Genomic DNA, 14,131 nt, shown 5'->3' with positions numbered 1-14,131 from the left:
TGCTTCAGTGATATAGCACTATAAAAAGGGCAACAGTTCCACTATACAAGAAGACACAACACGAACATACCGCAGTCTCCCAGTACACTCACCTCGCACAACATACACGCAACACACCGCATACATGGGAGGCCGTATATACTGTAGTCACACTGAAATGACGAGGTCACTGACGGACGTATTTATAATGTCGTCTCGCTGTAATGACGGGGTCACTGACGGGCGTATTTATAGTTTCGTCACGCTGAAATGACAGGGTTACTGACGGACGTATTTATAGTGTCGTCTCGCTGAAATGACGGGGTCACTGACGGACGTATTTATAGTGTCGTCACACTGAAATGACGAGGTCACTAACGGACGTATTTATAGTGTCGTCACGCTGAAATGACGAGGTCACTGACGGACGTATTTATAGTGTCGTCACACTGAAATGACGGGGTCACTGACGGACGTATTTATAGTGTCTTCACGCTGAAATGACGAGGTCACTGACGGACGTATTTATAGTGTCTTCACGCTGAAATGACGGGGTTACTGACGGGCGTATTTATAGTTTCGTCACGCTGAAATGACGGGGTTACTGACGGACGTATTTATAGTGTCGTCACACTGAAATGACGGGGTCACTGACGGACGTATTTATAGTGTCGTCACGCTGAAATGACGAGGTCACTGACGGACGTATTTATAGTGTCGTCACACTGAAATGACGAGGTCACTGACGGACGTATTTATAGTGTCTTCACGCTGAAATGACGAGGTCACTGACAGACGTATATATAGTGTCGTCACACTGAAATGACGAGGTCACTGACGGACGTATATATAGTGTCGTCACACTGAAATGACGAGGTCACTGACGGACGCATTTATAGTGTCGTCACGCTGAAATGACGGGGTCACTGACGGACGTATTTATAGTGTCGTCACGCTGAAATGACGAGGTCACTGACGGACGTATTTATAGTGTCGTCACGCTGAAATGACGGGGTCACTGACGGACGTATTTATAGTGTCGTCACGCTGAAATGACGAGGTCACTGACGGACGTATATATAGTGTCGTCACGCTGAAATGACGAGGTCACTGACGGACGTATATATAGTGTCGTCACGCTGAAATGACGAGGTCACTGACGGACGTATTTATAGTGTCGTCACGCTGAAATGACGGGGTCACTGACGGACGTATTTATAGTGTCGTCACGCTGAAATGACGAGGTCACTGACGGACGTATTTATAGTGTCGTCACGCTGAAATGACGAGGTCACTGACGGACGTATATATAGTGTCGTCACACTGAAATGACGAGGTCACTGACGGACGTATTTATAGTGTCGTCACGCTGAAATGACGAGGTCACTGACGGACGTATTTATAGTGTCGTCACACTGAAATGACGGGGTCACTGACGGACGTATTTATAGTGTCGTCACACTGAAATGACGAGGTCACTGACGGACGTATATATAGTGTCGTCACACTGAAATGACGAGGTCACTGACAGACGTATATATAGTGTCGTCACACTGAAATGACGAGGTCACTGACGGACGTATTTATAGTGTCGTCACACTGAAATGACGGGGTCACTGACGGACGTATTTATAGTGTCTTCACGCTGAAATGACGAGGTCACTGACAGACGTATATATAGTGTCGTCACACTGAAATGACGAGGTCACTGACGGACGTATTTATAGTGTCGTCACACTGAAATGACGAGGTCACTGACGGACGTATTTATAGTGTCGTCACGCTGAAATGACGGGGTCACTGATTGAGATATCTATGGTGTTTTTCATTTCTTAATTTATATAAAAAATCGTAAAACATCATGGATACATGATCTTCTTTATATTTAAATTTCGTTCTCGTAGTCGACCTTTAAAAGTCCAATTTCTCTAGGATCACCAGAGTTGTGTACCTTTGTACATTACAATTTCTTAAAAATCAAGATTAAAGGGACGTAACTCTAACACTTGTTGTGAAATGTTTTGGATAAGATTATTTTTGTCTTGTAATTTAAATGTAAGACGATTACCACACCAATCGCTATCTTTCTAAAGTCTATGAATATATTACACACCCAATAACCGATATATAGAACCGGAAATCCGTCCATTTAAAGTTTTCATTTTAACAATTATTCTAGATAATAGATATACGGACATGTCGCCAAATGGTACTGAGATAATAAATTTATGGTGGTCCGATAATAGTAGATCTATCAAAAGGTTAATAGGATAATAAACAAGTAGTAAATATATAGTATAACATCAGATACTTATTATTCAATTTTGCCAATAAAAACTGCATTTGTTTGATTTAATGTATGATTACAATAACGGATCCGTGGTGTCATACATATTTATCGACTCACTTCTCACCGAAAACAGAAAATAAATCAATTTGACAGGTTCAATTTTGTGGATATCGAAATTTTTAAAAGACAGCATAGTTCACTTACTTTTCTTCCCTATGGAGAAACGCCGTCACTGAAAGGTACCGTTACCTGTACCTGACATTACAGATTCTAATTGGATATATGTTTTTAGCTTGACTTGTAATTACAAAGTACTTTTATTTTCGGGGTGGGAAGTTTTTGGTTAATGGATGCATTGGTTTTTGTGACAAAACGTAATACAGTCACGCGATGCCAGTACATCAAATTAAGATACATTGTATAAAAAGGGTGATAAATTGCATTTGGTTAAATATTGTCTTCGTTGCTTTACATGATTTAAAGTAATGTACTCCGTGATTCTGGAAAAAAACAACCCACAACTTCAGAATTATTTTTTTTTTTACGAATCCTGGAGGATTTCTACTTGATTGTGATCACAGCGTTAAGAAAAATAAAAGAAAATATCAAGTGTATTGGATTGTAGTACACCCCGATTTACAGTTACAATGTACAGATAAAGCACATAATGAGTAAAGATTCTGCCGTTCTGTCGTCTTACTACATAGACCGGCCTAAGGGATTTATTTTAAAAGACTCACGAAAGAAAGACCTGATAATTCGGACAGGTCAGTTACTGACCCTACTTACATGTACTTAATGTATAGATAAGCTTCTATGAAATCTGTACGATATAGTGTCAGAGGGGAGTTTTAGGAATGCGGAAGGACACGTACACGTTTATCTATAGTTATCAACTAACTTTGGTCTATTCTGCCATATCACATGGTCTTCGAATAAATATCATAGTGACTTGATAACTTTCTGACGTTATAAATAGGTGTGCGACTGTTTTTCAAACAACTGAATCCAAATCGTGAATATGTTAACTTTGTATATCTCGTAATCTACACGCCGACATAAGAAACATAGAAAAAAGAGTTGGAGATATTATTGACAGAGAAACGGAAGGATGCCAGCAGGGCGCCCTGGCGTGGTCACCACCTTTGTTCCATCATCGACATTTTTCTCTTCGAACAGCTCAGCGAATCTAAAAGAAAACAATTCAATCTTTAGAATGACAGACTTATACAGTTACAGTAAAGACCTATTATTCCACCATCTACATCTACAAGGATGAGTTCGTTACGAGACGTAGTTAGACCCGAAGGGACTTTATTTTTAAAGAAGTTATATAGTCTAATGTACATGACATGACTATACTGCCGTCAGAATGTGCGGTCAATATATTAGCAATGTTTATCAACAAGCAATGAGTAAGGTTAGTCAGGAAAAAGCTGCCTTGTTATAAACACCACATATTATCAGAAATTACTTGTGATTAAGAATGTCCTTACCTAGCGTGGCAAAGGGTACCAGGCGTTGATCTGGCGTTGTACGCACAAAGGAAAAAGTGCCATGTGTTCCTCCTGAAAGTCGGCACAATATTTTCGTGCCCAGTACTTCTCGTCTCGGGGTAGCTCCTTTGTTAGGGTTGCAGAGAGCTCCAGTCCAAGACTGAACATCCACATCGCGTGAGATCGCTTTTCGAAATCGACCATATGGTTTAACATGCGGGCCTCATGGCGTCTCCAGGAAGTTCTCCTGGCCTGGCACGGGTCGGTTCCGCAGAAGCGACAGAGGGATCGACCTGTACAAAACCGATAATATATGTTTTAAAACGTGCAATGGGACTACAATATATGACACACCGAACGGTTCTGATAAACATTATCTGATTAAAGAGTTTGATCAACTGGGGGATGATACATTATATCAAGATATGCATTTGTACTTACGAGCTCTCCATTCTCGAAATATCACACCGATGGCTTTCCAGAACTTCCTTGCATGGTTTCCAACCAACAGTGCATACATATACGTGTAGACCAATATTAGTGATGTTATTGCACATAGAACGGTACAAAAGACCTCGTTTCCGATTCTCTGAAAGGACAAAGATGCTTATTAATTTCTAGGGTTTTTATACACACCGAATAAAACAAACGAAACGTTAAAAATAGTGATTGTAGATAATGTATTTTACAATACGTCGGCCGAGGTAAAAGTTTATTATACTTACCAACAATAAAGCTCCGTGAGTTGGACATGTTTTCTCGACTTTTCGGGCGCAGAAAGTAATTTATCATCCTTTCCATGTATCCTACTTCGGGTTCCACGCTACAAAAGTAAGTTAAAACAAAAGGGTAAAAACAAAACAACGCATTAAAATGGCATCAAATAAATGAACCTTCTGATAGTTCCAAGACGAGCTTGCCTTCGTTATGTAAAATGAGAATATCTAAACTTACCATGTAAAGCCTAGATAATGCAACAGGGCCCTGCTGTGCGGCGCAAAGAATCCATAAATATTAGTAAGATCTTGATATCCATTTTGGTACTCGCGATATCAAACGAGCAAACAGCTACTCGCGTAGAGACCCATTATCTCCACCATGGCCTATTGCTACGCAGCCTGGCAACATGTATTTGACGTCACAACAAGCTTTTCGTCACCACCATTATTACGTCATACTACTGTCTCTGTTTAGACGGAGACGCGTTTGATGAATGCTGCACAGTTTCCGCTAGCGGTTCCCTTGATTAACGGTTATTACCGCTAGCGGTTTGTTTGTTTGATTGATTTATTAAATTAACGTCCTATAAACAGCCAGGGTCATGAAAGGACGGTCTCCCATGTATGCGGTTTGTTGCGTGTATGAAGTACGGGTGTGTGTTTTGGGAGACTGTGGTATATTTATGTTGTGTATACTTTTTAGTAGAACTCTTGCCTTTTGTATATATAGTGCTATTTGACAAGCTTCTGAATGCTGTACAGTTACTGCTAGTGATCTCGTTTATGGATGTTGAGCAGCTTCCGCTGGCAATCCGGGTTTTGACTTAGGAATAAATGCTCGGTAGCGGTTCCGTTTATGAATGATATACCATTCCCGTGCCGTAATGCTATTTCCATTCATTAACGCTGGCGGTACCGTTTCTAAATATTGGAGAGTTTCCCATATAGCGGTTATGTTTATGTATGATATGTAGCTACTGCTTGCGATTCCGTTTATAAATTGTTTACATGTGCCGCTAGCGGTCCCGTTCATGAATTGTGTACAGTAATCACAACCGGTCCCGTTTATTAATTTTGTATAATTATCGCTAGCAATGCCTTTTATGAAATATGTACAGTTGCTACAAGCGATTCCGTTTATGAATTGTTTAAAATTGGGTTTAGTAAGTTTTGATGTCATATTAACAGCCAGGGTCACCTAAGGACGGTCTCCCAAGTGCCGCGGTGTGTACTTGTCTATGTTTTTTTGGGAAGCTGCGGTATTTTTGTGTTGTGTCTCTTTGTAGTAGTGGACCTCTTGACCTTTTTATAGTGTTGTCTCACTCAGCATCCCACCCGGTCACATTATACTGACGACATATCCCACCCGGTCACATTATACTGACAACACACCCCACCCGGTCACATTATACAGACAACGACCAAAGTTTAACGGTTGCCGCTAAAGGATATTTTAATGAACAGTAAAACAGGTACCACAGACGGCGCCGTTGTTTCAAAATACCATGAATACATCAATTCAACTATTCCTTATACACTGCATACATAGGAATGTGTTTATTATCCTGTTTATATTACTTGTTACTATACCATCATGACTGTGTAAAAATTTCGGATCCGTGTGTACATTGATTCAATTACGTACAATGTTTTGGTGTTTCTTGTGTTTTAATATGTACATTGTACGGTATGTGACACTCGCTTGCTGCTATTATGTCAGACACCCGCTTTTAAATTCCATCGGGGCATTCGACAGGGATACGTTTTAGCTGTTTCTTTATTTTTTCTTACTCGTTTACAGGTTTATCTAACGAATTTTAATAAACAAAATTTTGATACTGATGCTTTTTCCATAATCCATGAATTCTGTTTCATTTCCCCCAAAACTTGAGGTACAGGTAAGTGTATGTATATAGCCATTTGGCCAGAATCTATTATAAATGACAATGATTAGTCTTATCAACACGGCGATTATCAACACGCATACAATTAAGTTATTTTAGTTATAAATGACCAAAGAAAGATAACTCGTACGGATTTTCTGCCAAAGTTGAGCATTCGCCTGTTTGTTCCTTCCAAATTTTAAGAGTGTGATTCCTGTAAAATACATGAGAAATTTTCTCTGTGTATATCAAGATACATTTGTTACACTGTAGCCCAAATGGCATATCAATAAACAATGTATGCTGACACAGGTGTACTGGTGTTTAAAAAGGACGCGGAGAGTCAAACATTCTATATCATTCCGCCATTCCTTTGAAAACAGCATGGCAAATGTCTTTTGTGTGTTTTATACCGAAATATTACATCAAGTGCATCCCTATTAATATACTTCCGAAGGACAGGCGTTTAACATGGCAGTGAAGCATACAAAGTCATTACTTAAATCGAATATCCTTTTTGTTAGAAAATCATAGGTCACAAGTAAAGCTGATATTTCCGGTCTAGACGCATTTCCGTTGTTTCCCAGAAAAAATATTCATGTTTATATTAGAAAATGAAAAGAACTATTCATACTGATTGCACTAATTTTAGAATACATTGTTTATAGAATTTTTCATGCATGTCTCAAACTAGGGGTTTCCCGCCTAGTGAGAATATCACACATGGCCAGGCTGTCCTTCTGTCATCTGCTACCTACTTTTGTACCACGCAAACAAATTGACGTACTACAACACTGCAATGTTTTCAGGGGCTTAGTCATAACACAACTCAAAGTTACAATAGCAACTGATTTTAATGGTTTCCCAGTTAAAACATCAATGACCAAGACACACAAAGGCACCATTGATCACATCATAAATACGAAAAACCATCGACATCCAAGATGCTACTGAAATTATTATTTAAACAAAACTCCAATGTTCTCCAAATCGTGAATATGTTAACTGGGTGTCGACATATCCTCGTATCTACACGCCGACACCAAGAAACATAGAAGAACGAGAGTTGGAGATAATACTGGAAAGAGAAACGGAAGGAGCCAGCAGGGCGCCCTGGCGTGGTCACCACCTTTGTTCCATCATCGACATTTTTCTCTTCGAACAGCTCAGCGAATCTACAAGAAAACAATTCAATCTTTAGAATGACAGACGTATACAGTTACAGTAAAGACCTATTATTCCATCATCTACATCTACAAGGATGAGTTCGTTACGAGACGTAGTTAGACCCGAAGGGACTTTATTTTTAAAGAAGTTATATAGTCTAATGTACATGACATGATTATACTGCCGTCAGAATGTGCGGTCAATATATTAGCAATGTTTATCAACAAGCAATGAGTAAGGTTAGTCAGGAAAAAGCTGCCTTGTTATTAAACACCACATATTATCAGAAATTACTTGTCATTAAGAATGTCCTTACCTAGCGTGGCAAAGGGTACCAGGCGTTGATCTGGCGTTGTACGCACAAAGGAAAAAGTACCATGTGTTCCTCCTGAAAGTCGGCACAATATTTTCGTGCCCAGTACTTCTCGTCTCGGGGTAGCTCCTTTGTTAGGGTTGCAGAGAGCTCCAGTCCAAGACTGAACATCCACATCGCGTGAGATCGCTTTTCGAAATCGACCATATGGTTTAACATGCGGGCCTCATGGCGTCTCCAGGAAGTTCTCCTGGCCTGGCACGGGTCGGTTCCGCAGAAGCGACAGAGGGATCGACCTGTACAAACCGATAATATATGTTTTAAAACGTGCAATGGGACTACAATATATGACACACCGAACGGTTCTGATAAACATTATCTGATTAAAGAGTTTGATCAACTGGGGGATGATACATTATATCAAGATATGCATTTGTACTTACGAGCTCTCCATTCTCGAAACATCACACCGATGGCTTTCCAGAACTTCCTTGCATGGTTTCCAACCAGCAGTGCATACATATACGTGTAGACCAATATTAGTGATGTTATTGCACATAGAACGGTACAAAAGACCTCGTTTCCGATTCTCTGAAAGGACAAAGATGCTTATTAATTTCTAGGGTTTTATACACACCGAATAAAACAAACGAAACGTTAAGAATAGTGATTGTAGATAATGTATTTTACAATACGTCGGCCGAGGTAAAAGTTTATTATACTTACCAACAATAAAGCTCCGTGAGTTGGACATGTTTTCTCGACTTTTCGGGCGCAGAAGTAATTTATCATCCTTTCTATGTATCCTACTTCGGGTTCCACGCTACAAAAGTAAGTTAAAACAAAAGGGTAAAAACAAAACAACGCATTAAAATGGCATCAAATAAATGAACCTTCTGATAGTTCCAAGACGAGCTTGCCTTCGCTATGTAAAAACAAAATATCCCGGAGAATATCTAAACTTACCATGTAAAGCCTCGATAAGCAACAGGGCCCTGCTGTGCATTTTGGTACTCGCGATTATCATAAATATCAGTAAGATCTTGATATCCATTTTGGTACTCGCGATATCAAACGAGCAAACAGCTACTCGCGTAGAGACGCATCATCTCCACCATGGCCTATTGCTACGCAGCCTGGCAACATGTATTTGACGTCACAACAAGCTTTTCGTCACCACCATTATTACGTCATACTACTGTCTCTGTTTAGACGGAGACGCGTTTAATGAATGCTGCCATGTTTCCGCTAGCGGTTCCCTTGATTAACGGTTATTACCGCTAGCGGTTTGTTTGTTTGATTGATTTATTAAATTAACGTCCTATAAACAGCCAGGGTCATGAAAGGACGGTCTCCCATGTATGCGGTTTGTTGCGTGTATGAAGTACGGGTGTGTGTTTTGGGAGACTGTGGTATATTTATGTTGTGTATGCTTTTTAGTAGAACTCTTGCCTTTTGTATGGTGCTATTTGACAAGCTTCTGAATGCTGTACAGTTACTGCTAGTGATCTCGTTTATGGATGTTGAGCAGCTTCCGCTAGCAATCCGGGTTTTGACTTAGGAGCAATGCTCGGTAGCGGTTCCGTTTATGAATGATATACCATTCCCGTGCCGTAATGCTATTTCCATTCATTAACGCTGGCGGTACCGTTTCTAAATATTGGAGAGTTTCCCATATAGCGGTCATGTTTATGTATGATATGTAGTTACTGCTTGCGATTCCGTTTATAAATTGTTTACATGTGCCGCTAGCGGTCCCGTTCATGAATTGTGTACAGTAATCACAACCGGTCCCGTTTATTAATTTTGTATAACTACCGCTAGCAATCCCTTTTATGAAATATGTAAAGTTGCTACAAGCGATTCCGTTTATGAATTGTTTAAAATTGGGTTTAGTAAGTTTGATGTCATATAAACAGCCAGGGTCACCTAAGGACGGTCTCCCAGTGCCGCGATGTGTACTTATCTATGTTTTTTGGGAAGCTGCGGTATTTTTGTGTTGTGTCTCTTTGTAGTAGTGGACCTCTTGACCTTTTTATAGTGTTGTCTCACTCAGCATCCCACCCGGTCACATTATACTGACAACACATCCCACCCGGTCACATTATACTGACAACACACCCCCACCCGGTCACATTATACAGACAACGACCAAAGTTTAACGGTTGCCGCTAAAGGATATTTTAATGAACAGTAAAACAGGTACCACAGACGGCGCCGTTGTTTCAAAATACCATGAATACATCAATTCAACTATTCCTTATACACTGCATACATAGGAATGTGTTTATTATCCTGTTTATATTACTTGTTACTATACCATCATGACTGTGTAAAAATTTCGGATCCGTGTGTACATTGATTCAATTACGTACAACGTTTTGGTGTTTCTTGTGTTTTAATATGTACACTGTACGGTATGTGACACTCGCATGCTGCTATTATGTCAGACACCCGCTTTTAAATTCCATCGGGGCATTCGACAGGGATACGTTTTAGCTGTTTCTTTATTTTTTCTTACTCGTTTACAGGTTTATCTGACGAATTTTGATAAACAAAATTTTGATACTGATGCTTTTTCCATAATCCATGAATTCTGTTTCATTTCCCCAAAATTTGAGGTACAGGTAAGTGTATGTATGTAGCCATTTGGCCAGAATCTATTATAAATGACAATGATTAGTCTTATCAACACGGCGATTATCAACACGCATACAATTAAGTTATTTTAGTTATAAATGACCAAAGAAAGATAACTCGTACGGATTTTCTGCCAAAGTTGAGCATTCGCCTATTTGTTCATTCCAAATTTTAAGAGCGTGATTCCTGTAAAATACATGAGAAATTTTCTCTGTGTATATCAAGATACATTTGTTACCCTGTAGCCCAAATGGCATATCAATAAACAATGTATGCTGAGACAGGTGTACTGGTGTTTAAAAAAGGACGCGGAGAGTCAAACATTCTATATCATTCCGCCATTCCTTTGATAACAGCATGGCAAGTGTCTTTTTGTGTGTTTTTATACCGAAATATTACATCAAGTGTATCCCTATTAATATACTTCCGAAGGACAGGCGTTTAACATGGCAGTGAAGCATACAAAGTCATTACTTAAATCGAATATCCTTTTTGTTAGAAAATCATAGATCACAAGTAAAGCTGACTTTTCCGGTGTAGACGCACTTCCGTTGTTTCCCAGAAAAAAATATTCATGTTTATATTAGAAAATGAAAAGAACTATTCATACTGATTGCACCAATTTTAGAATACATTGTATATAGAATTTTTTATGCATGTCTCAAACTAGGGGTTTCCCGCCTAGTGAGAATATCACACATGGCCAGGCTGTCCTTCTGACATCTGCTACCTACTCTTGTACCACGCAAACAAATTGACGTACTACAACACTCAAATGTTTTTAGGGCTTAGTCATAACACAACTCAAAGTTACAATAGCAACTGATTTTAATGGTTTCCCAGTTAAGACATCAATGACCAAGACACACAAAGGCACCATTGATCACATCATAAATACGAAAAACCATCGACATCCAAGATGCTACTGAAATTATTATTTAAACAAAACTCCAATGTTCTCCAAATCGTGAATATGTTAACTGGGTGTCGACATATCCTCGTATCTACACGCCGACACCAAGAAACATAGAAGAACGAGAGTTGGAGATAATACTGGAAAGAGAAACGGAAGGAGCCAGCAGGGCGCCCTGGCGTGGTCACCACCTTTGTGCCATCATCGACATTTTTCTCTTCGAACAGCTCAGCGAATCTACAAGAAAACAATTCAATCTTTAGAATGACAGACTTATACAGTTACAGTAAAGACCTATTATTCCATCATCTACATCTACAAGGATGAGTTCGTTACGAGACGTAGTTAGACCCGAAGGGACTTTATTTTTAAAGAAGTTATATAGTCTAATGTACATGACATGATTATACTGCCGTCAGAATGTGCGGTCAATATATTAGCAATGTTTATCAACAAGCAATGAGTAAGGTTAGTCAGGAAAAAGCTGCCTTGTTATTAAACACCACATATTATCAGAAATTACTTGTGATTAAGAATGTCCTTACCTAGCGTGGCAAAGGGTACCAGGCGTTGATCTGGCGTTGTACGCACAAAGGAAAAAGTGCCATGTGTTCCTCCTGAAAGTCGGCACAATATTTTCGTGCCCAGTACTTCTCGTCTCGGGGTAGCTCCTTTGTTAGGGTTGCAGAGAGCTCCAGTCCAAGACTGAACATCCACATCGCGTGAGATCGCTTTTCGAAATCGACCATATGGTTTAACATGCGGGCCTCATGGCGTCTCCAGGAAGTTCTCCTGGCCTGGCACGGGTCGGTTCCGCAGAAGCGACAGAGGGATCGACCTGTACAAACCGATAATATATGTTTTAAAACGTGCAATGGGACTACAATATATGACACACCGAACGGTTCTGATAAACATTATCTGATTACAGAGTTTGATCAACTGGGGGATGATACATTATATCAAGATATGCATTTGTACTTACGAGCTCTCCATTCTCGAAACATCACACCGATGGCTTTCCAGAACTTCCTTGCATGGTTTCCAACCAACAGTGCATACATATACGTGTAGACCAATATTAGTGATGTTATTGCACATAGAACGGTACAAAAGACCTCGTTTCCGATTCTCTGAAAGGAAAAAAATGCTTATTAATTTCTAGGGTTTTATACACACCGAATAAAACAAACGAAACGTTAAAAATAGTGATTGTAGATAATGTATTTTACAATACGTCGGCCGAGGTAAAAGTTTATTATACTTACCAACAATAAAGCTCCGTGAGTTGGACATGTTTTCTCGACTTTTCGGGCGACGAAGTAATTTATCATCCTTTCCATGTATCCTACTTCGGGTTCCACGCTACAAAAGTAAGTTAAAACAAAAGGGTAAAACAAAACAACGCATTAAAATGGCATCAAATAAATGAACCTTCTGATAGTTCCAAGACGAGCTTGCCTTCGCTATGTAAAAACAAAATATCCCGGAGAATATCTAAACTTACCATGTAAAGCCTCGATAAGCAACAGGGCCCTGCTGTGCGGCGCAAAGAATTACCATAAATATCAGTAAGATCTTGATATCCATTTTGGTACTCGCGATTATCAAACGAGCAATCAGCTACTCGCGTAGAGACCCATCATCTCCACCATGGCCTATTGCTACGCAGCCTGGCAACATGTATTTGACGTCATAACAAGCTTTTCGTCACCACCATTATTACGTCATACTACTGTCTCTGTTTAGATGGAGAGAGTGCTAGCGGACGGGTTTGATGAATGCTGCACAGTTTCCGCTAGCGGTTCCCTTGATTAGCGGTTATTACCGCTAGCGGTTTGTTTGTTCGATTGATTTATTAAATTAACGTCCTATAAACCGCCAGGGTCATGAAAGGACAGTCTCCCATGTATGCGGTTTGTTGCGAGTATGAAGTGCGGGTGTGTATTTGGGAGACTGTGGTATATTCATGTTGTGTGTGCTTGTTTAGTGGAACTCTTGCCTTTTGTATAGTGCTATATAACCAGCTTCTGAATGATGTACAGTTACTGCTATTGATCTCGTTTATGGTAGGTGTGCAGCTTCCGTTAGCAATCCGGGTTTTGACTTATGAACAATTCTCTGTAGCGGTTCCGTTTATGAATGATATACCATTCCCGTGCCGTAATGCTATTTCCATTCATAAACGCTGGTGGTACCGTTTCTAAATATTGGAGAGTTTCCCATATAGTGGTTCTGTTTATGTATAATATGTAGTTACTGCTTGCGATTCCGTTTATAAATTGTTAATATGTCCGTGTTGTGTCTCTTTGTAATAGTGGAACTCTTGACCTTTTATAGTTTTGTCTTACTGAAGCATGCCGTCGAAGACACCGAACGTCCCACTCGGTCACATTACACTGACAACGACCAAAGTTTAACGGTTGCCGCTAATTGCTACACCGCTTGAGGCGTAGCAGTTGCATTGGTTTCATAAGCAATTCACGCCATCTTGCAGTTTAACGCAGGATAGTCATGTAGCAAGAACGCTTGAATCAGACGCTTGATCCTTGTGTTACAAGCATTTGCCTGTTGCTGTCCGGATTCGGATTCCAACTTTCTGATATTCCGTTGAGAATCGGGCGTAAAACAAGCATTCGTGTTAAAACTATTCTGAATTTTGATTGTCTTGAAGTTAATAACTCATTTTTTCAATGAAATCTAGTTCCATTTGTAGGTGGAACGAAGTATT

The 14,131-nt window shown here is 39.8% G+C and overlaps 3 protein-coding genes across 4 annotated transcripts; all 3 read right to left on the bottom strand.

The window, feature by feature from the left end:
- Window positions 1–3,382: 3,382 nt before the first annotated feature.
- On the bottom strand, window positions 3,383–4,532 carry LOC138309827 (uncharacterized; the record flags this gene model as incomplete). Its single annotated transcript, XM_069251060.1, has 4 exons — window positions 3,383–3,458; window positions 3,766–4,058; window positions 4,207–4,354; window positions 4,491–4,532. Coding segments are annotated over 3 exons (483 nt in total), but the record flags the coding sequence as incomplete, so codon positions are not given.
- A 2,670-nt stretch (window positions 4,533–7,202) lies between these two features.
- Window positions 7,203–8,867, bottom strand: LOC138309819 (uncharacterized). The gene is made up of 5 exons (XM_069251049.1): window positions 8,814–8,867; window positions 8,574–8,670; window positions 8,291–8,438; window positions 7,851–8,143; window positions 7,203–7,542 (listed from the first exon to the last, which is right to left on the bottom strand). Exons 2-4 carry the CDS (start codon window positions 8,637–8,639, stop codon window positions 7,851–7,853), a joined length of 507 nt encoding a protein of 168 aa, XP_069107150.1. The 5' UTR covers window positions 8,640–8,670; window positions 8,814–8,867; the 3' UTR covers window positions 7,203–7,542.
- Window positions 8,868–11,389: 2,522 nt separating this feature from the next.
- Window positions 11,390–13,068, bottom strand: LOC138309807 (uncharacterized). Of its 2 annotated transcripts, XM_069251038.1 has the most exons (6): window positions 12,989–13,068; window positions 12,908–12,945; window positions 12,669–12,765; window positions 12,386–12,533; window positions 11,946–12,238; window positions 11,398–11,637 (listed from the first exon to the last, which is right to left on the bottom strand). In XM_069251038.1, exons 3-5 carry the CDS (start codon window positions 12,741–12,743, stop codon window positions 11,946–11,948), a joined length of 516 nt encoding a protein of 171 aa, XP_069107139.1. In that variant the 5' UTR covers window positions 12,744–12,765; window positions 12,908–12,945; window positions 12,989–13,068; the 3' UTR covers window positions 11,398–11,637. The 2 variants fall into 2 exon arrangements, with proteins under 2 accessions (XP_069107130.1, XP_069107139.1); XM_069251029.1 differs by having other exon boundaries at window positions 11,390–11,637; window positions 12,908–12,990.
- Window positions 13,069–14,131: the final 1,063 nt, after the last annotated feature.

The sequence above is a fragment of the Argopecten irradians genome, chromosome 1, assembly GCF_041381155.1.
Source record: "Argopecten irradians isolate NY chromosome 1, Ai_NY, whole genome shotgun sequence".
Classification (NCBI taxonomy): Eukaryota; Metazoa; Mollusca; class Bivalvia; order Pectinida; family Pectinidae; genus Argopecten; species Argopecten irradians.
This window is presented reverse-complemented; position numbering and strand designations above follow the sequence as displayed.

Coding starts and splice junctions, on each gene's coding strand:
- LOC138309819 (XM_069251049.1), bottom strand. CDS start 8,639: ATGATAAATTACTTCTGCGCCCGAAAAGTCGAGAAAACATGTCCAACT. Junction 8,439..8,573: donor CTCACGGAGCTTTATTGTTG/GTAAGTATAATA, acceptor TTGTCCTTTCAG/AGAATCGGAAACGAGGTCTT. Junction 8,144..8,290: donor GTTTCGAGAATGGAGAGCTC/GTAAGTACAAAT, acceptor CGGTTTGTACAG/GTCGATCCCTCTGTCGCTTC.
- LOC138309807 (XM_069251029.1), bottom strand. CDS start 12,990: ATGGATATCAAGATCTTACTGATATTTATGGTAATTCTTTGCGCCGCA. Junction 12,766..12,907: donor GCTTATCGAGGCTTTACATG/GTAAGTTTAGAT, acceptor TTACTTTTGTAG/CGTGGAACCCGAAGTAGGAT. Junction 12,534..12,668: donor CTCACGGAGCTTTATTGTTG/GTAAGTATAATA, acceptor TTTTCCTTTCAG/AGAATCGGAAACGAGGTCTT.